Source organism: Perissodus microlepis, chromosome 8, assembly GCF_051167445.1.
Source record: "Perissodus microlepis isolate ML-2025 ecotype Zambia chromosome 8, ASM5116744v1, whole genome shotgun sequence".
Classification (NCBI taxonomy): Eukaryota; Metazoa; Chordata; class Actinopteri; order Cichliformes; family Cichlidae; genus Perissodus; species Perissodus microlepis.
The window spans coordinates 15,096,164-15,120,892 of record NC_140468.1 but is presented as its reverse complement, the minus strand read 5'-3'; the positions used below and the strand labels follow the sequence as shown (position 1 = coordinate 15,120,892).

Below are 24,729 nucleotides of genomic sequence, written 5' to 3'. Positions count from 1 at the left end.
ATTTGTCAGATAGAACTTTCTCTGTCAGCCTTCTCGGTTACGAATCGTCTTCTGCTCCTCTGTCATGCGACGTCCCACAGGGCTCAATTTTAGGGCCACTGCTCTTTTCACTGTATCTACTGCCTCTGGGTTCCATCCTTAGAAGGCATGGGATCTCATTTCATTGTTATGCCGATGACTGCCAAATTTATTTGCCACTAAAACACAAGGATAGCATCTCCATAAAACCTCTCTTGACATGTCTAGATGACATTAAAGCTTGGTTGGCTCTAAACTTTTTAAATTTTAATGAAAAGAAAACAGAAGTGTTGGTGTTTGGATCCAGTCGTCCCTGTGAGTCCTCCTCTGTTGTTTTAGGATCCCTGGAAGTCTATTTTAAACCTGTTGTTACTGACCTTGGTTTTAAGTTGGACAGTGATTTTAAATTGGACAACCAAATCAGAGCAGTGGTGAAGTCCAGTTTTTATCATTTAAGGCGACTGGCAAGAGTAAAATCTTTTCTTTCGAGGCAGCACCTTGAAACAGTGATCCATGCTTTTATTTCTTCCCGCCTGGACTACTGTAACTCACTTTATGTGGGGGTCAGTCAGTCATTGCTCTCACGTCTGCAGCTGGTTCAAAATGCGGCTGCACGACTCCTAACAGGAACTCAAAAAAGAGAGCATATAACCCCCGTGCTAGCCTCTCTGCACTGGCTGCCTGTGTCTTTTAGAGTTAATTTTAAAATTCTTATGTTTGTTTTTAAATGCCTTCACAGTCTTGCCCCGCCTTACCTCTCTGAGCTTCTTCATCCCCACATACCCTGTCGGTCTCTCAGGTCAGCTGACCAGCTGCTCCTGGAGGTACCGAGATCCAGGAGGAAGCTCAGAGGGGACAGGGCCTTCTCTATTGTGGCCCTAAATTATGGAATAATTTGCCCATGCACGTTAGAGAGGCCCCTTCACTGTCCACTTTTAAATCACGTCTTAAAACCCACTTTTATTCCTTGGCTTTTAACCTCAGTGAGACTTAGTTTCTCTTTTAATTGAAGTAGTTATTTAATTAATGATTTCACTCTTCTTTTATTTGGTTTTTACTTATATCTCATGTAATTTTATTTTACAGTTCCAATGTACAGCACTTTGTGTCAGCTGTGGTTGTTTTAAAGTGCTTTATAAATAAAGTTGATGATGATGATAATGATGATAATAACAACAAAGCTGCAGTAGCAGAGAGGTGTAAACCAATAAGTAAATCCTAAACCCTCATGCTGTCCTTAAGTTTCTGTAGTTTTAGTTTAATGACAGCAGGGACTCTCTGTGATGACATTAATAACACTGAATCATACAAATGTTAATTTCAGGACAGCAGCTTGGTTGAATCAGGAGCTGTGAGAGACAGTAACAGAAAAGTGACCTGTGCCGATGATGCTAACAATGTTATGTATCCTATGTCTAAAAGGGGCTATAAAGATATAGCTCATAAAGACTCAAGGGTAAAGTGACCTTATGCAACTGCACACTCTTGCCTGACTTTAAGTGATCCTGAGTCACTACAAATAAAATTATCAGAAGGTGTGGGCATCATCTCCTCTTCTGTAACATAAATCTAAGTAAAAATTACAGTAAGGAAGATAATTGTGTTCTCCTGTTAGCTATGCCCTTCTTCTGCCTCTCCCTTTGTGTCCATCTCATCACATCACCCAAGCAGGGGACTACTGTCAGATTTTACCATAACCCGTGTCTCACACCCAGTCATTAGGTTGCTTTCTCTGCTGCTGTCAGCTGCCATTTCAGTGTCATATTGATGCAGTGCTCCCCCCTTTCACCTCCAGTTTTCATCACCAGTGATGTCCATGTGTCCGTCCAATCAGCTTCACGTCACTATCTATCTTCAGCATCACCCTTCACCTCTGCTTCTGTTTCTAGACGTCATTGTGTGAATATTTCTGCACATTGCTACCCTGGATGATATATAAAATACATTTTCTCTAGCCTAAACACTGAAGGTTGTATGTGGACAAACCTTAAACAGTGCTGCTCAGAGCTTTAACGCCTGGCGAATTTGCACAACCTCTGTCGACTCAGTGCTCCCTCTTAACGAATCATCTTGTATAAGTCAGCATAAAATTAGCCCTTTTGATAGTTTAATTCCCACTGCAGCTAACCCTGAGGAAGGTGGATGCACTGCATTGCAGGATACAATGAAATGTGTTAACCGTGTTCCCCAGAGGCCGCAGATCCTCTCGCAAACTTTATTGCACTTGCGCTTTAGATCCTGGCAGTGGCAGATGAATGTGTGGAAGGGCACCTTGAGGGTCGATGGAGTGGCCGCTGCCCTTCCAGAGGCTGACAGAGTCATTTGTCAAACGGAGAAGGCCATGAATTTACTGCACCCGCTGTCTTATCCGCATGTTTAACCCCATGTGCTCCTAACACACACACACACACACACACACACACACATCTCCTGCCCCTGCAATGTACGCAAAGGGATCCGGATCTGATGGAATTAGAGTGAGACAGAGGGAGAGAGCGGGCTATGGAGCAGACAGGGAGAGAGAGTTTATTTAATTATAGAGACACAGGAAGAGAACTGAGTGACATCATTTCAATGTCGCCTCTGTTGCTCTCCCCCCCTCACCCCCAAACTGTTCACTGTCAAGAGCTCCATCTGGTAGACACATGACGCACACACACATTCACGTCCACACGTATATTCACATGGACAGACTCATGTTCTGATACTCTGCGTGCTCCTCTTCACTGAGTCAGTAGTTCAAAAAAGAAAAAAAAGAAAGCTTCTGCGTTTCACATCCGAGCTATTCATCATGGGTTTCACTCCCACCACACAGTCTGATTTTTAACCCATGTCCCTGTTCATGGAGGGGTTCATAAAGCCAGGACTGTAAGTGACACAAGTGACACATTCATGCAAGATGCAGGACTATGAGAATGTCTCATGGATCAATATGGGAATGGAGTCTTATACTGATAATGTTCTTGTAAGTCTGCACACCCAATGCATGACAGACATGACAGAGTTGATCAGCCACTTCGTAATACTGGGGGGTTAGCATCTTGCCCCAGAACACTTTGTCACATGGACTTGATCAAAACACCAACCTTCCAATTAGCAGGCAACCTGCTCTGCCTACTGAGCTACAGCTGCACCTTTAATAAAACATATGACACATTAGTAATGAATTTTTTTGGTGATGATAAGTTAGATCGTGAAAGCTGAAAGTGAAAATAATAAGTCTGGTCACTTATTTATTGGAAAAATGATGTAAAGATACATATCTGTGTTCAAAACATTTTAACCCTTTTTTTCAGCAATTAATTAAATAAGATTTAATAAATAATTGTTGCCAGTCCTGGACATCAACCTAAAGTAGTTTAAGCTCATTTGTTTTGTCCCCTGATATTCCACCACATGACAATTTCTTCAGGACTCAGTTCACTGATAGGAGCTCTGACATTTTCCCATAGAATTTGGTAAATGGACTAGTGCTTGTACAGTGTAGTGAGTTTCTGCTCAAACTGAGCACTCAAAGCACTTTACTACACAAGTTTTACTCTACGCCTTTAAGTGCTTTCCAGCTATCACACATGCACATATTCACACTCTGATGGATGTATTGGGAGCAGTTTGGGGTTTTCTGGGTCAACACTTTAACACCTTTGTGACAACACGCACCCATTTGCTGGTATAATTCATTGCGTCATCAGAAATGGTCACCCTATATATGAAGCAAAACAGGCTCAGACCATGGCATCAACACCACCATGGTTCACAGGTTGAATGAGGTACTAATGGTGGAATTCAGTGTTCACTTCTCTCCAGACATAAAGTACAGATACTTTTGACTGCTACGTTATTTGCAAGGGGTCACAGCGTGTTTTGATATGGCAGAGTTTTATGCTGGATGCTCTTCCTGGCGCAACCCTAGAAAGATTTTTGTCTGCTCTTAGGGTTGAACTGAGGTTCTTTTTTCCTTAGTACCAAATGTATAAACCATGATACAACGAAACAAATTCTCATCCATCCACAAAACATTGTTCAAATGGTCTTCCAGTTCGTCCAAGTGACCTTCAACAAACTCTGAACAAAGCTCTTTATGGAGACCAGGTGCTTTCTCCTGTCTTCCTGCCAATGCATGTGCAGCACAGTAACTTATTCACTTTTTAAAAAATTATTATCATTTTAGCTGTGGTTTAAAAAGACTAAATTATTATCATTTTTAGTTCTTAACTTGCTTTGACATTTAGTCACAGGCTTAAGTAAAGTGAAGTTTGTTAATGCCTGATCAAACAAATTTATATCTATATATAAATTTATATATATATTAGTACAGTCCGCGTTAATCTCATTAAAATGACGTTAACGCCATGACCGCATTAAGGCGGCAAATCTCCGTATAGAGGACAGCTACAAGTACCTAGGGATCCCGCAGGCAAATGGAATCCATGAAGAGGCTGCTAGAAAAGCTGCAACCACCAAGTACCTGCAGAGGGTCAGGCAAGTCCTGAGAAGTCAGCTGAACGGTAAGAACAAGATCCGGACTATCAACACCTATGCCCTGCCCGTGATCAGGTACACGGCTGGGATAATAAGGAGGAGATAGAAGCCACTGACATCAAGACAAGCTCCTGACCATGCATGGAGGGTTTCACCCCAAGTCCAGCACCCTGAGGCTGTATGCTAAGCAGAAGGAAGGAGGCCGGGGACTGGTGAGTGTCAGCACCACAGTCCAGGATGAGCCAATGAACATCCACGAATACATCATGAAGATGGCCCCAACTGACAGCGTGCTCAGTGAATACATCAGGCAGCAGAAACCCAAGAATGACGAGAAAGAGGAGGAACCATCATGGAAGGACAGGCCCCTGCATGGTATGTACCACCGGCAGATAGAGGAGGTGACTGATATCCAGAAATCCTACCAGTGGCTGGACAAAGCTGGACTGAAAGACAGCACAGAGGCACTAATCATGGCAGCACAGGAACAAGCTCTGAGCACAAGATCCATAGAGGCTGGGGTCTATCACACCAGGCAAGACCCCAGGTACAGGCTGTGTAAAGATGCCCCTGAGACAATCCAGCACATAACAGCAGGGTGCAAGATGCTAGCAGGCAAGGAATGCCATAACCAAGTGGCCGGCATAGCGTACAGGAACATCTGTGCCGAGTATAACCTGGAAGTCCTGAGGTCAAAATGGGAGACGCCCCCAAGGGTGGTGGAGAATGACAGAGCTAAGATCCTGTGGGACTTCCAGATACCGACGGACAAAATGGTGGTGGCTAAAAAAACAGACATAGTGGTGGTAGACAAACAGAAGAAGACGGCCGTAGTGTTCGATGTAGCGGTCCTGAATGACGGCAAAATCAGGAAGAAGGAACACCAGAAGCTCGAGAAATACCAAGGGCTCAGAGAAGAGCTCGAGAAGATGTGGAGGGTGAAGGTAACGGTGGTCCCAGTGGTAATCGGAGCACTAGGTGCAGTAACTCCCAAGCTAGGCGAGTGGCTCCAGCAGAACAACAGGAACAACATCGGAGATCTCTGTCCAGAAGAGCGCAGTCCTAGGAACAGCTAAGATACTGCACAGGACCCTCAAGCTCTCTCGCGGGACCCGAGCTTGAAGGATAGACCGCCTGCAGGGGCGAGCGGGGAATATATATGTATATGTATATGTATATATATACATATACACACACACACATCTATATATATATATTAGGGGTGCAACGATACACAAAATTCACGGTTTAGTTCGATACTTTGGTGTCACGGTTCGATATTTTTTCGATACAAAAAAAATGTTCATGCCTTTTTAATTTGTCATGTGTTAAAATTATAAATATATATTTTAACTCAAAAGTACAGTTTTTAAATTTAATGTTGCTGAAACAACAAAGTAATAAAAAAAAGAAATCTATCTGATCGAGAAATCACTCATCTTTGGAAAAGAGAGTTTATTACAGAGAAATGGCTCTTTCCAAAATAACAGCTATACTATACGCTTCTTCTGGGGTATATTCTCAGCAGCATATTAAACATATCAGATCCCCATAAGGAGAATCATGTGCTAACGGCTGTCTAAATGAGTCGGGTAAAGTTTGTAGCATGCGTGCTTGTTGTTTTTGTCTGCTTCCACTTGTCTTTGCACTAGGATGATGTCGGCGTAAATGTGCAGTCATATTCGTTGTGTTCCCACTAGTGCTGTCAGCATTAATCTCGTTGAAATGACGTTAACGCCACAACACGGCAAATCTCCGTTAACGAGCTACCGCGGATCGCCCGTGCATGGGGCTGGACGGCCAACACGTTAACGAGCTAACTGCGCTAACGCACTAGTTCCCACCAATGTAATTGAGCATTGCGTGGCACATCCAACATACTGTTTTACTTTTGTCCATGACGCGCTTACCTTCAGGGTCATACGTCACATGAAAACCAAAATAGTTCCAAACGTCAGATCTGAATTAGGGTGGGGGAGGTTCAATTTGCCATGTTGCAAGGAGAGCTTAACTTCTGTCTTGCTAGCTTGCCCTGCGCTCAGTGAATCTGCGTTCGACTACTCCGCCTAGGCTGCACTGTCGAGCGCAGATCCACTGAGCGCTCAACACAGACAGCATCGTCAGAAGGAAAGTTGATAAAATAAATTAAAAATTTTGTATTGTTCGATACATATGCGTACCGAACTGAAAGCACTGTATCGAACGGTTCAATATCGATACAAGTATTGTTGCACCCCTAATATATATATGTATATATATATATATAGATAGATAGATAGATAGATAGATAGATAGATACACACACACACACACACACACACACACATATATATACACACATATATATATATATATATATATATATATATATATATATATATATGTATGTGTATGTGTGTGTCTATCTGTGTTTTTAATGTTCCTCATACATATCTAAAAGATCATTTATGGGGAAAAATGCCCAACACAGTACTGATAAAGACACTGTTAGTTCATCTAACATTTAGCATCTACTAACCAACAATAAACAATACATATCTCAAAAACCATGCCATTCATAAAGAGGATACAGCTGTCTGCTCAATAGATAAAAATTAAATAGTAAATATAGGAATAGGAAAAAGTGGAAAGAAATGCAACAATAAAAAAGGGTTTGATTAATTCTAGCTATGTGACACTAATAACTGATCTCCAGTAGCCCCCAGTTTGTATGGAGTACTGTGATAGTGAGGAAATAATCAAAGCATAAAATACATAATAAAAAGAACCTATTATCTGTTCAGTTCTAAGGTTTTGCACATGAGGCTATAATGAAAAATTATCTGGCCCTAAGCACGTCTTAGAATTAGGTAAACACAACCTCAAATGAACAAAGGCAGATGAAATGCTAAATAGAAAACAAGAAAGGATGTAACATGTGTTTTTACCAAGTTTTAATACCTGCCAAGATCATATATTTAATTTGGAAACAACACCTCAATACCTTATTTTGTTAGATTTCCATTAAAGGTGTGTATTTATCTTCCATGTCATATGCAGATGGAATGAACAGGGTTGTATTTTAGACTCCAACTATCCCAGCCGCACTGCAGAGCCACTGTAGCATAGCAGCACTGAGTCCCAGAAGTGTACAGCAGTGAATCTTCAGACAGTGAATTCTGCAGCACCTGCTGCATGAATGCTGAAGCCATTCTCTATTTCAGGGCAGTAAACACATGTGTTGTGTCAACCAGCATCTCTGCATGTATAACCAAGTGTGTTAGTAAGTAGTGTAAGTGAATGTGGGGGTGTGCATGTGTGTCATGTGTGTACATCTCAGCACGGAGTGGGTAGGTTGAGAACCACACAGGACGTGAAGTGTGCAGTGAAGTGTGGAGCATGTGGTGTGCATGTGTTACATGTACAGTATTAATGGAGGAGTGAACCTCCCATGGCTGGATCAGTAGCTAACCGCAGGGGACGAGGTGTCCAGGAGAGCTGTCAGTTTTATCCAGCACGAGCGCATTTGACGCATGAGCAGGTGACATTTATTGGATCAACTCTATTTACACAGTTGCCAAATATAACACATTTGTTCAAGACTAAGTAAGTAAAATTTATACCTTGACAGAAATCACATTAACTGTTTGAGGAGATTTCAAAACCAGATTTGGACGGACTGAATTGGATATATGTTATACCTGTTATGAGGTTACGAAATCTTACAGGTAACAAATTAACAGGCTCTGTTCCATTTATCTAATCTCTACAAAAACCAAAGGACACAACTGACAGTGATAATGTCAGCGTCAGTTTGTCATTGCTCAGTGTGCTACAAGTGGGAAGGCTTCATCATTAAACTCCCATACAAGCTCTTTAAAATCTATAGGCTCCTCCTGTTTGTATTTTAAAGGTGGGCAGATAGAACCAAATAGCAATAGTATCAATACCAATGCTGTTATGTGATTTAGTGGACATTAAAATGTCTTTTTCTTTTATTTTGTCTGTTTATTCATTTTTATCATCATCCACAGTGTAATATGGCAATGCCAGAGGTGACAGGAAGGAAAAAAAGTCCGGCTGTCTCTTCAATAGTTTGCACTTTGTCCGTTCTCCCTCTGCGCTCTTTCCCCGACCTCTAACCAATTGCAGTGATTGGCTGCCCCTCCCTGAGCCTGGTTCTGCTGAAGGTTTTTCCTGCTCAGCAGAGACTCACTGCTCCAGACCAAGAAACTGTCATAAAAAAAAGTCCTGACTGTCATCTTCATACTTCATTTAATATAAACATTGGCATGAAAGGAAATCAACACAAGTATTTCTTTAATGAAAAGGCAAGTTATTAGCATTTTTGTTGACCACTGAATGTCATAAATGAGACAGCTTCAAAAAGCATTTAATGCTGAAGGTCTCATGAGGCTTTGTGAATGTGAAGCATGCACTTCTAAATGCATTCAGACGTCCATACAAGAAGTTCAAAGCTCCTCATTGAAGTTTTTATTTAAATTTCTATTTATAAGAAACTTCAAGAATGACTCTAAGGAATTTCCAATACAGCCAATAATTTAATAACAGGAAAACTTTTTTTTGTTGCTGCACTGCTCTTAGGAAAAAGGTTGGATACATGTATTCATAATAGATAAATGCCCATATGCATGCATGTGTGCGCCCTATAATGTATATAAAAGATGGATGATGGGGCTCCACTTGCTGAGACCATACATTTCATTGTTTCAGACCTTGCTGTCTTTGGCTTCCAGGGTCTGTGCAGGAGTGCTCCGGGCTGGACTTTATTCATTTGAATTCAAATTGATGGCAGTGTATACTAACTATACTAACTACTGACTATTTTAACAAGGCACAAATTTGTACATACTCTTGTTTTATGTACATAATTTATTTAGCTCCTGCTGTCAGTATGGAGCTGGTTTTGGCAGATGTGTTAAGAAGGTTAACAGGCCGTATTTCAATGTATTTCATTCAAAACTGTGATTAAATTATAGTTGCCTATAAATAATAAAAGGTAGACACACAAGAATAAGGGGGTAACAACTCTGTTTTTTACAGGAAACAGAAATGTTTATGCCGTGAGTAGATTTAAGTACTGTTCAAAAATGTTTAATTAGTGTGCAGTTTCATGTTAACTTATATATAATCTTACATGATAAAGACGCTGTACATTTCGGGGGGCGGGCCATATTATTGAGTGGATTTATCTAGCCTTTTTGCATTTTTATTTAATATTAATTATGTTGATGTGTATGTATACTGTTCTCTCTTACTAACTTACAAGAAAAAATAAACACCATCAAAATTCTCAGGTCTATGTGATTTTATAACAATGGAGCAAAGTCTAACTTAAATTTTCTTTCACAATTACTGTTCAAACATGAGTTTCAAAAGGAAATACCTAAAATACTTACATAATAATATATGTGTACTTTCCTGTAAATTAAATGAGGTTCTACAATACTTAAAATTACTTGTGATTTATTCAAAATTACCTGCAAACTGTTTAATTTTACTTATAGTATAATGATTTTTCCCTGTCAAAACTTGTTACCCCCTTATTCTAGTGCATATATCTTTAACTAATTGTAGATAAATATAATTACATTGTAATTTAATTTAAATTCAGGGGTCTTGCAACCCTATATACAGGTCGTATTATAAAGTGCTGCTGCAGCAGTGACTCAGTGACTCATCCCACAATGACTCATGAGTCATTGTGGGATTAAATCTGTGTTTCAAATGTGACCAGCAAAGTGATTCAGATGGACTTTTCCAACCTTCGGTTGTTTGCACATGGGCAGGAATCAGTAATTACAAGAACAATCCAATGAAATGTGTTTTGTTGATGTAAATGAAAACAGGACGTGGAGTAAGATGGGTGGGGTTTGTGTCCAGGATCAAACAGACTTATGTTTTAACCCTTTGCACTGACATGTCACAAACTCACAGATTAGCCTTCTTCCCACATCGTGAAATCTCTGCCCCAGAATTGCAGGTCGACCTTGGGGTCAGGCTGAGATGGATCAGGGCCATGTGTAACGAAAAAATGCACCCAGGCAGCAGGAGTAGAAATCACCAGGGAGGCTGTGAAACAGCAGGAAAATGGTTTAGTTCATAACCTCTTGTCAGGAGAGGTCACAGCACAGATTATTTCACAAACGTGTCAAAGTAAGGAGGTGCTATTATGGGAAATGTACGCTGGCAGGTGGAAACAGAGGTATGACTGTAATATATTTGCCTGCAATAAACTTCTTCGATAGTGTAACCTGGACGTGTGTCCCTCTATCCCAATAAAGTGATCCACCCTACTGGCCCCAAGTGTAATACTTACAGCCCTCAGCTGGTAGTTTAATTTCCGGGTTTGCCCTGGAGGCATCACCTGCAGCTCAGGTGGGGCCGAAAAACAGGAGTACGAGCAGAGAGAGCGAAGGGAAGCACGGTTGTCCAATTCGTGGGGAAGGAAAACTTTCCGTGGAGTGTAACACTTACAATGTATGGGTCTAGGGCCTTCCAGTGTAGAATCACCACAAGGCTACTCCGATTCGCACGCACTAACCCACTAGGTTCCGAAAGGAGATTGGCCGTAGCCGACTAAATGGAAGCAAATAAGGCCTCCAGCCCACACAACACACAGGACCACACGCTGATGAACAGGAAATTTCTTTATGATGCATTCAAAGAACCCTGTACTTTTGAGTGCTGTGAATCTAACCAGGGTTACAATAGCAAAGGGTTGTAATGAACACCGCGAGGGTGGGATAAAGTGAGGAAGAGGAAACACAGCAGCACCACAGAGAATACCAACTTGCTCGCCAGAGCTGAAATTGAGTTTTTTCTCGTACCAAATTGTCGCCGTTGTATCACATTTACTACATCACTCTGATATATAACGCAATAGAGGATTCTGCCAAAGCAAATCTCCCCAAACATTTGTAGATATTAAAGAGATATTAAAGAGCAAATAATGAAAAATCTAAATCATCTTGCAGACGTCTCACCTTCACATTCCCTGCTTAAACACGAGTAGTCGGCGTTACAAATAAAAGCAGAGACGCGAGAGGCAAGACGTCACGCCGCTTGCAGAAAATTACACTCAGGGGAAAGCTGAAGTTCAGCAGAGGAAATAAACAAAAGGTTTTGAGCTGAGAGCAAGGGCTGGCTCTTTGATGTCATTAAAGTTTGGGATGTGCTTGTCTGAGGAAACACTTTACTGTATCCATGTTCTGCAGATATGTGAAGATGAACAAAGATTAGGAAAGAATGCATTCAGCTGGCTTCTGTGTGTGTGTACAGTGTGTTAAATATTTTGCGATTTCGCCTGCTACCCGTGTGCACTGATATGTTGGGGGATTTGAGTTGATTGCTTGAGCTCAACACTTCCTCACGAGCTCAGAAAGGATCCATTATCCTTCAGTCGGGTAATGTCAGTTGTGCCAATTAACACAGAGCTTAATGCTTCACTGTTACACACTGTGACACCCCATTCATCACAATTACAGAGCTACTATCATTTTAAATCGCGCTGTGATCCTCATCAGAAGCCTGCAATTAAACAATGATTTCTTCTTTTTTTTCACCCCCACTTCTACAGCCTGTGACACTTTCAAACACATTTTTCACAAATGGGAAAAGTCTGTTAAGGGAACCCATTCGAGGCAATTATAGAGCAGTTTTTGATGCTAAATCAGATTAATCAAGCAACAAAGAACTCATGCACCCAGTTAACAAAATCCAGTGTCTCAAGAGAAACCCGAGGCCTTTATGCTGCACAAATGAGACTAAAGTCCTCCTATCCAGGGAAAGACTCTCTGTCAGAGGTGTAAGAAATCAAGAAATCAAGGCTACATTATGTTTTTTTCTCTGATCTTAAAGTTCAGATGCTGGAGTTTGGCATGGAAAATAGTTTTCAACTGTTGCTGCCGCTGATTGTTAAAGATTCAGAGGAGATGGAGAAGGCGAGCATGGAGGGCAAAAGAAAAGAAGATGGAGGCTGACAGATTGAGAGAGAAAGTGAGAGGCAAAGAGAGAGAGAATAGATACACAAAGATAGAAAAATGGATCGGTTGGGGAAGATGAGGTGGTGGGGAAATGAGAGGGAGGAAGAAAGGATACCAAAGAAAAACACTTTTGGAAATGATACACATAATCTGGCTGATGCACTGTGAAACACCTGCAGGGATGCTGAAACTCATATAGCTCTGATAAAAGAAAATACGCCCTATTCCATTTCTAATGTTTTACATATCAATAAAAAATCATCTTATTCTCAGCAGGTCTTACAATTATTCCAGCACAAGCTCAGACACCGAGTCTTTACTTATTTTAAAATCATGCATCCTTACTGCCTCCATAGGAGTTAAGATGAGGGAGACGTGAACACCTCTGTGAAAGGAGATTTTTTTGGGCAGTTTGCTGGTTTGGAGCATGCAGTGTTAACACAATGCCAAAAAGGAAAGACATCACAAATGATCGTAGAGAAGAAACTGCTGCTGCATGCCAATCTGTAAAAGGTTACAAGGACATTTCCAAATAATCCAATTCCATCATTCTACAGCGAGAAACATTATTCACAAGCTGAAAACATTCAAGGCAGGTGTTCCTGTTCACTCACACAAGTTAAGCCCATGCAATATTCAGAGAATCTGAATCACATTTAGAAAAACACTGAACAAGTGTGGCTTGTTTGGAAGGGCCGCCAGGAGAAAGCATCTTCTCTCTAAAAAAACAACATGGCAGCACAGCTTAGGTTTACAAAGTTGCATCCGAACAAACTGCAAGACTTCTCGTCTGTCCTTCTAGAGTCAAATGTGAGGCCATCTGTCTGACAGCTGAAGCTTGGCACAAAGTGGGTCATGCAACAGGACAATGATCCCGAGCACAGCAACAAATCTACAACAGAATGGCTGAAAAAGAAAAGAATCAATGTGCTGCAACAGCCCGGTCAAAGTACAGCCCTCAGTCTGTGGCGGGACCTGAAAAGAGCAGTTCTACAAGCTACTATGAGGTGTGCTTGTGTTTACACACACTACTTGGCTTTTAATAAATAAATAATGACACTGTGTAATATCTCATGTGTTGCTGTTCATCCGAGCTTGGACTTAAATCATTTTAGCACCTGGTAAAGACCAGAAAATGTTTTATTATTTCCTGATATGTAAAATGTTAGATGCGACTGGGTTGAGTTGTAGCAGCATGAAAGTTTCTGTTTCAGTACACTAGTGTAACTGTGTGTAGGTAGTGAACCACACAGGCGAAGGTAAACAGAACTGTAAAGGCAATTTCACAGCATCTGCCTGGGCATTTGTATAAAACCACAGGAGGGATATAAAGGTGTGCAACTGTTGAAACAGATAATTAGGAAGTCTGCTGTAAGAGAGACTGGAAAATCAGGCTACTGTAGGAAAAAACATCAAAGCACTTACCTACAAAACAGATGACTACATACTAAACACACACACAGATTTTATATGCATCTGTCCTCATTTTACACTGATTTTATTATATTTCATAAACAAGCTGTCACCAAACCCTCAGCAGCTTCACATGAGAAACACACAATTTTTGTTTGTGTGTAAAAATCCATGAAAGAGGGAAAAAGTTTAGAGTGTTTTGAAGTGCAGATCAGATTAAATGATATGCTCATTTAAGTCAGTCATGTATACAAATCAGTCAATTAGGCTATACTATTTAGTATACTTCAACACTACTTCTTGTTGTGAGTTAGCTGATAGCCTAAATAAATCATTCAACTTAGCATTAGACTGAAAACAGGTTAAGAAAATTCACCTATTTGCAATAATTGCAAGTGCTGTGACCCACCTGATAACAGGTTATCGCCACCTCTGCTCAAGAAGCAGTCTGACACACACCTTGGCACCGAACAGTCAGGCTTGCTGTTTTCAGTTTTTAAGTTAAGCTAAGATAAGCAGTGCAGGCTGTAATTATCATTTTAATTAGTTTTTTTATCCCAAATTTTAAGATACGTATAAATGAAAACTGCAGGATAAAGTGGACATCACAGGCACAAAACAGACAGAGGGATGATGAGCAAAGTGGATGATGCTGCCATGCACAAAAATTAAACACTTTTAATTTTACATGATTGCTTCTGAGAGCGTTTGCTCGGGTTGAGGAGCGGGTGCAGAAAACTGTTATTTTGCAGTAAATCAGTTCATGTAATAAACAGCAAGCAGAGAGGCACTTCAGGATGAGAGGAGTGACAGTGAGTAAGAAAGACGAAATGATAGCAGGACAGCGACTGCGCCCTCGCAGAAATAATTCAGTTTCCTCTGCCACGCTGAAGGTCACTCAGTAAGAAACAGTGGACAACCCCGTTTAGCTGTGCCAAAGACCCAGGTGTGCTTAGTGAGAATTAGAAATATCAAGCACATAAATCTACAGACAGAACAAGGATAGGCGAGACCCAACATTGTACAGAGGTTGTGGTTTAATTACAAAGCCGTCTTTTCATATTAAAACCCCACAGAGACGTGTTGGCCTGGGAAGAACTGTATTAATTTCACATTTTTCTCAGTCTGCTTTGAACCTCTGAGATTAGCAAAGCTCAGTGACAGCAGACTGTCTGTTTCTATTGGTGTCAGACATACATTATAGTAACACGTCTTACATTATAGTAACTGAGGTTTTGATTGTCACCCTTGTGATTTTCCATAGTTACAGTCACAGGATTGTTTTTAGACAGTGCTTTTACTTATTCTTGCATTAGCCTACATTTACTGTGTTGGAATGTTTGATAGAACTTTATTATATAGCCCAGGACTCCTGTAGAAATCTCAGAGAATTAAAGGGAATTTCAAGGAATGTTACCTGAAATGAACAGAAATGAATGACATCATGTAATCATGCATTTTCCTACATATTTCCCAGCAGATACACTATAATAACAATTCAGGTTTTCACAAAAAGGAAGAAAAAAATAGATTGTAAGTAATTTTAAGAACTGCATAAATAATAGTACTGTGTAATTTGAAGTACCGCATAACTTCAGGAATTGCTGCTAAATTACCCACAGTTACACACTTATTTAAGTTACTTCCTGCGTCATTTTTTCTATAAAATATTACTTTTTTTTCCTATAAAAGGCTGAATTGTTACCCCATTTTTTGAATGTACCTATTGGTAAGGCTTTGTAGTTAAATATAGTAATTTCAGATAAAATACAAATACATTTGTAGGGGAATTAACCCTTAAATATGTGCATGTTGATGACAATGGTTGTTGTCATTGTCAGTCAAAAAGATAAGCAGCTCTTTGCCACAGTGCTAATAATATCAAAGCTAAACAATGTTACTTTACAAGTATAACTATGTTTAGAATGTTATCATGCTAGTATTAAGCATGAAGTAAGTTCCTGGTACCAGCTACTGTTTTGGTACCTACTCCACCCGTCTTCCAAGCGATCCGAGGAGATCCAAAAATGTGACATCAGCAGACTGCATGCCACTGATTGGCTGGTCGGTGGTGTTACTCCTTCATCAAAATCAAAACCGCTGTTTTAGAAACTTCGCAACGAAGGAAACGGCTACAAAAAACAACGCTGTGGGGGATGCCACAAGATGGGAGATTGAGGGGTTGAAGGTTTAGGAGCTGGTTGAACTCGTCCCAGAACTTTGACTGTTTTCATCATTTCTCCACTTTAGAAAAATGAAACGAGCACCATAATGTAATTACAGCTGCTAAATCAAAGTGAAGAGTGCCAAATGCTGCCTTCAGCGGGATGTGAAAGAATGCACCCGTGTTTCCTTTTTAGAGCTGGTGTCAGCAGATCATTTACCTGTTTTTGTTCCAAAATGATCCAAAATATTTGAAAGCCAAGGAATAAAGTTGATGTAAGCAGCACCTGGCAGTCGCCCCTGTCACAAACTGCATCCTGATCCTGGAGGAGGACAAGACCACAGGCAACAGTAACAAACAAACCAGTAATTTTATGGTAATTCTTGAGGGAAAGTCAGGGCTTCACACAGTAAACAGTAAATTTTGATCCCTGGTGGTTCTAACATCATATCATGTGTTGATGATTTGGGATCAGAGGCTCCCCATTCCTCTGGGGACATTTTCCCAATCCAGCTAAAATCCTGTGATGTTTCAGGATGAAGAAAAGTGGCGTCTGTCTGACGAACACTACCATCCCTAAATGGATAAACTATGACTTCCACTAAGCATGATCATGGATATTAAAACGCAGCAGGCTGCTTTCTTCTCTACTGAGTCAGTCACCCACATAATCTGTTCACATTTTCTACTCATTCCACTGTAAACCACAGAAAGCTGTTCTTTCAGCAGTCTTTTAGCAATATGCACGTCACACCAGTAATTTTCCACTAAGGCTCTATGGCTTTGTTGTCCTCAATGAAGGAAATAATATGCCAACCAGAGAAAGAAATGTTTTTTTAAACCCTTCTGCAGTGCATATGTGATTTTAGGTTCTTTTTGTGAGCTCCATTATTTTCAAGGCTGGAACAGAAAGCTGTACAGCCTCGACCCTGCCACTTCTTCTACTGGACATCTTTTAGTGACCTGCAAGTTTTTCTTGTGCTAGTGTCTCTGAATAAGGGCCTTTTAAATCAGCATAGACAATAAGGTCACGTATGCTTTTAAATCCTTAAAACTGACACACCAAATCAGAAACAAGAGCACCAGATGTTTGATTTCTGCCTGAAATGTGTGTAGGATGGACAAAAACAAAATAAAGAACTGAAATATTTTAGCATTTAAAAGTGCCTGTACTGTTTTCAATTCAGAGCATAATATTAAAGTTCATTTTTATAACGTCAGCTCGTTGGCTGAAAACAGGATCTAAAAACTGTTTAAAAAAGAGATGTTAAAAGTGCTGCTTTGGTTTATTCAAATCTTAGTCGTTTAAACAGAAAGAAGACAAAAAAAACAACAACTTGCACATCTCTCTCTCACACACACACACTCACATGTTTGGGATTAGTAGAGCTGCTTCCACTGAGCCAACCGCTGAAGTGAGCATTTATATTGTGTGATGTAAAATGTCAGCGGGTACTTCCAGGCAGCAGATGGTGACAGTTTGCCTACTTAACTTTAACACAATGCATCTGAACACACTTACACACACACGTAAGCACAGGGACCCAAACTCCAACTTTCACCATAAAAACAAAACAAAAAACCCCTATACGTTCTCAGTCCCATATTCCCATCTGAAAATAGCAGGTACTGCATGCCATTTAAATGCAAACACCCAAACGCACGCGCACACACACATTTACCAGCGACAAAAGCCTGCCTCTATCGACCATGACATCAGTGCCGTTTCCCACAGATGATACAGGAACTGCAGATGACAGATTGATTGAAAAGATCTTCCTCTCTCTCTCATACATCACTCTGGCCTCTTTATCATCGTCTTGCTGCTCAATCCATCTGCTGGAAAGAGAAGAGAATTCCATTTAGGCCAGCCCTGACCACCAGAGCAGCTTTATGCGTCATATCCAAAGCAAGACAGCCATGATTTCTTCTCCTTTAATTCTACTTTGCCCTCCTCCTGACGATGGAAACGACTGAATGTTATTAGCCTTGTGAAGTTTGAGCTGCTTGATAATCTAATGCCAAAAGTTCTGTACTTTTGAGAGGTTGGGAGAAGCCTAAAATTTAATCTCAAGTCGTGGAGGGATTTGTCTGAGCTCCTCTGAAATGTTTGGAAGTTTGGATTCTTTTTTAAAATCTATTCACCTTGGCAATATGTTTAGAAAAAAACGAGAGAAATGGAGAAAAATTTTATAATGCAAAGAAGGTACAATATACCGTATGTATATATGTGAGGCGAAGCTCTAACTTCTGTATCACACTTATCTCTGTTGTAATGTCACCATTATGAGCAACTGCACGGATCAACACAGACAGACTTTTGGAGATGACAGAAATGAAACACCTACGCTGCAACTCTGCAGGCAAACATATGCAAAATGATTCAGTAGCTACAAGCAAGTTTAAGAAGACTGACTCTTTTGGATTAACTGGGCTTTTCACTGAAATTCTTGCACATCATTTAAGTAAGTCTGAGCATCTTTAGATATTTTGCGGACACGTGACCACTTATTACGTGACGTTAACTTCCTCTGCTATTTTGCATGTGTGACAACTATGGTGGCAGTATATGATAATATGAATAAGGTCTCATAACACAGCTGGTCTGTGACCATCTGGCAATCAACAATCAGGAGGGAAAACTGAGTAGTTGCAGCCAGTACCCAAGTGGTTGCTGTAATGGCAGTTGCTGGAAAAATGATTGCTATAAAGCAACATTTAAGCAAGCTGGTCAGTGACACGCTGGCAAAAATATGCAATCCTCAACTGGTTGGCAAGTGGTTGCAACACACTGCTAGCTATCACAAGGTGCAAAAAACCCTCCTTGTGATTGTTTTAGTCACTAGCAGATTTCCATGGTTGCCCATAGCCAACTTATCTGCGAACGCATTTAATCTCTGAGCTGTATTGAAGATTGTGTAGTGTAAGGCTCTGGGGTCCTTGGGGACTAAGTAAAAGCGCTATACTTACCATTTAAGATTGAAAAAATGTGCTGCAAACAGGAAACGAATAAAGTTCACCTTCAAAGTAAAAGTTCTTTATTTCCAATTTGCATGGTGCATTTCACATTTTTACTATTGCTTGGCATGTATTTGATGTTTGCAGACAAATCGCCATCTTCCATGCAAACTGGTGGCCATGAGGGCACCAGTTTAGTTCACTGGTTGAGCAGGTGTCTGTATTACCCAAGGCTGAAATGCCTGGTCTGACCTCTGGGTACGAGTCTGAAAAAAAAAACAACCCAAAAAACCAAAAACGAAGCAGTGACGACAAACCCTGTAGTTTTTCAGTGCATAAAGAAATTCCATTTTGCAATTGGGTTTGTGGTACTGACTGCCAGCAACTGGTCGTAGAACATAGTTGCCGGAGGGGGGGAATACAAATTTTTTACTGACCAGTGGTTGCCAAGTGGTTGCCAGACAGTTGCAGACTAGTCTCTGTATCAGTGTGACTGTAATCACAAGGAGATTTTTGGTGCAACACCCTCTTTGTGATTCCACTGAGCAACCAACAACACATTTTTCGCCAACTGTTTGGGTTATACCCGAGATTCCAGAGGAACTGAAGGTTTTCAGGGGATCAGTGGCTTCTGATTCTCCTTTCAGCAGTTTCATGGAAACTAAAAGAAACTACTCTGATGACACTGACTAGAAAAGAGACAGCAGATTTTTATTCATATTTCTTTTGCTAATATTCCCTTTAATAGAAATGTGATGCATAACAATCACTGTAAGATAAAATTCAATGTCTTGAAAAACTTTCAGACTAATCTGAAATGGTTCGAGGTGTTTTTAATATGAGTCATACCTCATAGATCAAAGCATATTGTGAGGAGAATGAATTAGACAGCTCCGTACGTTAATCCTGCAGCTCTCCAGCAGTCTCAGAGAAGTTTCTAAATTTCATCTCAGTAGCAGAAATCCAAAGACAGAGCACTGCTGGGAGAGAAGCCAGGGAGCAACATTGATTAGCAGCATTATCACCTCTATTCCTACCACTTGTGCGCACACACATCGACACACACACACACACAGGCACTTCCAAGGTTATTGCAGGTTTCTTTCACTTTGATATTGGCTGCTGCACTCAGAGTGACAATGAATTTTTCAAAGCCTTGGATTTCTCACATATAAACAAGATTTTTTTTCCTTTCAAATGAGCCAGATAGAACTGTTTTGTGAGTTATTAAAATCTGAAGAACTCACTTGTCTTGTCCATAAAGGGCTGCTATCTGATGCTTCAAATGATATGCATGATAGTATAAGAAAGCCTCTAAAAAGCCAGAGTGTAAACATACAGTCCACAGCATATGAGGATTGATTGGCTCATCACGCACAATCAGTTCTTCTAAAATGTCTCCTGGGAAGACTTTTGGTGGAGTGTTTTTTCTTTTGATAGCCTGTTATATTGATGTTCTCTGCTTGTGCAGAGCAATTATGACTTCGTCCCATCTTTCAGCATAAAAGGTAAACAAACTAAAATGAGAAAAAAAAATACGCTGAGGCTATTTTTGTATCCTTTTAAAGTCTTGAAATTGGAACATGGAGAGCTCTGCGTTCACTTGGGAACTGATCACAAGGACAGATTTGGAAATTTGAATGGCTGAGGTAAAATGCAACAAATAACAAAAAAAAAATCTAGTCTGACAGTGGCAAAAGTAAAAAAAAAAATACTGGTAAAATTGTAGTGTTACACATATTAAAAGTCTCAACTGTCTTTATTTATCTACCTTTTAAGACAAAAAATTAAAATAGGATTGGTTTGAATTTTTGATTCAAAGCTACTTTACAAAAATATAACAACAAAACAATGAAAGTAAGCATATATTTTAAGGCTCTGTCCAACAGCCAGTTATTTAACATAGTTCAACTGTTTGTCAGTAATTTGGTTAAATATGACATTTATCAGATTTTAAAAAAAATTATAAACTGAGATTAGAGCAGTTTCTTGGTTGGAAGCAGCTGACGGCAATTTGCTAAAACTCCAGGGCGTTCCTCATCCAGGCCCAAGATATAATCTGGGAATGTTTCATTCCTGCACTTAAGTTTAGTTTAGAACTTATTGCTATCCAGTGAGCTTACAAGTGCTTGTAGGAAAATTACAATATCTTTAATTGGAGGTAGGCTATAACACTTTAAACAAGTGTTTGAGCTAAGATAAGCTAAGCTAAGTTAAACATGTACTAGCTGCATCTTCTTGCATAACCTAGCTGGGTGTGTCCTTATGAACTGGATGGGCAACAAACGTCGACGGGAGTATTTGTTTCTAGTCACTTGCACATTGTATATGTACAAACTCAGGGTGTGAAGTAAGAACTCTTAAATTTTCTTAATTCTTAATTTCTTCTTCAGACTGAGTTTAGTTCATGTTTTTCCAGCTGAGGCCCAGCTCCGTCATCTAACATCCAGGACATCATTAGTCAAGCTAATCTGCTTTGTATTAGCATCGGCTTTGTTTGTCTGCATGTCAGCCACATCGTGGGCTGCTGTGGCACCTGAGCCAGAAGGCAGAACGATGCAGGTGATTAATGCAAGCCAGAGTTTATGATAAATAAACCCACCGGCCTCTCATTTCTCTGCTGTTGGAGGAGCAATGACAGCATTCTGTAATCTGTTGTAGAGAAAGCTTTACTGCCGCATTCTTGTTGGCCTCTATATGAAATGAGAATGTAGATAAGCGATGAGGAGGTGAGTGTGTAATCCATATGGTGCACATCTATCTGGGTTTGTTTTTCTTGTCAGTGACCCTGAGAGTGTGAGGCACAGATGTACTGCATCCTAAATGAGCAGGTGTTGTCCAAAACAGCTATTCTGATGCATGAGTCAGGCAGGCAGGCCTGACAAATATTCATGACTGCTGTTGACATGGTGTTGAAGAAATTTCCAGAACATCCGCCTACAAATGAAACTTTCTCATCTGGCAAGTTTGTTTTTAAAGTTTCTTGTTCTGCTCGTTAGTTTTTAAATATTTATGAACGAAAAGGCTGGAGAGATTTGTAGGGGGGGAGAAAAAACAGTGTTTAAACAGGAGTGAAGGTTGGCCAGACAGACAGCACCCTCTTCTGGTCACTTCTAAAAACTGCAGATTGTAAAGGCGTGTCAGAACAGGCAGGTCTCTGGACATCAGTATAGTGTTTTTGAAAATAAGAATCTATCAAATTAACATTTTTGTTTAATAGTGTGACTTGAAATGACTAACATATTGACATGATAGCATCACACAGTTGCTGCAAATTTGTTGACTGCACATCCATGACCTCACTCTTCTCTTCCACGACATCCCAAAGGTGCTCTATTAGATTGAGATTTGGTGACTGTGGAGGCCATTTGAGTACAGTGAACTCATGGTCATGTTCAAGAAAACAGTCTGAGATTATATAAGCTTTGTAAGATGGTGAGTTATCCTGCTGTAGGCAGCCATCAGATACTGGATATATTGTGGTCAGAGATGGAAATGGTCAGCAACAATACCCCAAAAAGTGCCAAGAACATATTCCCAATATCATTACACCACCACCACCAGCCTCAACCACTGATATATGGCAGGATGGCTCCATTCTGACCCTACAATCCAAATGTTGCAGCAGAAATTGAGACTCACCAAACCCGGCAATGTTTTCCCAACCATATATTGTCCAAATGTGGTGACCTTGAGTGTTTAGTCTCACTTTCCTGTTCTTAGCTGACAGTCTGGTCTTCTGCTGCTGCAGCTCATCTGCTTCATGGTTTGACATGTTAAGGCTTCAGAGATGCTCTTCTGCACACCTTGGTTGTAACAACTGGTTAGTTACTGTTGCCCTCATTGGAACCCATTTTGGCCCAGAGAACTGCCACTCACTGGATATTTTCTCTTTCTCGGACCGTTCTCTGTAAACTACAGAGATTATGTGATCAGTAGATCAGCAGTTTCTGAAATACTCAGAGGAGCCTCTTTGGCACCAACAAACATTTTAAAGTCAACAGATCATCCTGACCACATCACATCTACATACCTAGAAGCACTGAGTTGCTGCCATGTGATTTCCTGACTAGCAGATGAACAGGTTTACCTACGACACGTTCTCATCCTGACGCGTAAAATACAGACAATTGTGACAAGTCGATATTTTACACGTTGGGAATGAGAGCTGGTTGGAATGAATCTGTTTTACGTGTGAAATGAAAATGATAAACCTATCAAAGCATGATGTACGTTAAATCTGTTCACTTTCAGATCCTGAATCACTATGTGATGGCCACAATATGAAGCTATTTTATTGTTGGATTATGAGTGATACTTTGATGTGTTTGTGTTGGAATGGACGGCTGGAGCCTCTGCTCGAAGCGTCTCATCGTATTATCACTGGATTGTGCAGTTTCCCCTCTATATCTATCTATCTATACACACTTTTGTTTATGAGGCTAACAATGAGAGTGATGATGAAATTATTCCCAATACTCTTTGAATAATTACATCAGAATACATAATTTTTTTAATACATTTTATTTGAAAAGGGAATACTGAGCATCTCATTTCCAAACCACCAACCTTTTATTTTATGTGCTAAAAAAAAATAAAAGCTGGCCCCAAACAAATCATACAGATCTTATTTAATCACAAAAAAGATGCATATTGCAACAAAATGAATGCATGATTGTGAACACCATGCAGAGAGTGTTCTCGTTCAGACGTGACAGGCAGCTTTACTACCAGCATGCTGTATATACCATCATATCATTACAGGGAGTACGTTTGCATTAAAGGCAGTTATGCAGCACAGTTTCTCTCAGTCTCTCTCCACAACACACACCTAATACTTTTAAAAGTTGCACCCTTGCTCACAAAAAATAACCAGAAGAGCAGTTAATTATAAGAACAAACTAATCGATATTAATGATGAACGAGGGAATTTTTGGGGGGAGAGTTTTGCAGATTGCTTTGTTGCTCATGCCTCTGCACACATTTAAAAATGCTAAAAACTGAATATTTTTCTGTGTGTGAATCAGACGTCTGTATCAACACTCTGGTTAAAGAGCATCAGAGAATCATAGATTACAGGAATTGTGCACAGACCTCCAATTTTTCTTCCTCTGTTCTCAAAACATGTCGATATTTCATATTTCTGCTGTGCAATTGTTTTTCTTAACACAGAGGTGGCTTTTTCCATGACGCATTTCAAAAATTTTTTAAAAAAGGAGTAAATAAAATTCCCAAAGTATAAAGACCACAGGCATTTTTTCATAAACAAACACAGTTTTAAATGAGAAATAAAACTGATAAAAAACATTTATGGTATATTACATATTTATAATATGAGGATAAATGTAAAACAAAACATTTCTATTAAAAAAAAAAAAAAAAAGGTTAGCAATTGCACATAGGCTAGAATATTTCACTGAAGGGGGAAAATGGCACTGTTTTTTAAAAATAGATCAACATTTGAACAAAATTGTACATTTGCTTTTCCTAAGTCTTTCTACAAAATGAGGCCTGTTTGTTTTTAATAAAACACGTTAAAAATAAAAAAGACCCAACAGATGCGTGAAGAAAACGATGCGGTTTTAAAACAGACCCTTGCTTTTCTTCAGATTCTTTTGCTTCCAGTTTGGCAGAGCGTTGAACTCAACGCGACTCATCTCAAGAAGTTTCTATAAAACATTAAAAGTGAGCGGAAAAATGAATGTCGGC

The 24,729-nt window shown here is 40.0% G+C and overlaps 1 protein-coding gene across 4 annotated transcripts in view; it reads right to left on the bottom strand.

The window, feature by feature from the left end:
* Positions 1–22,351: 22,351 nt before the first annotated feature.
* svild (supervillin d) overlaps positions 22,352–24,729 on the bottom strand; it is a 50,720-nt gene continuing 48,342 nt past the window's right edge. For all 4 annotated transcript variants that reach the window (XM_084937709.1, XM_084937708.1, XM_084937710.1 and 1 more), the window contains one exon: positions 22,352–24,689. In XM_084937709.1, coding sequence (XP_084793835.1) covers positions 24,603–24,689 — 87 coding nt within the window. In that variant the 3' untranslated portion in view covers positions 22,352–24,602. The remainder of the gene's footprint in view (positions 24,690–24,729) is intronic.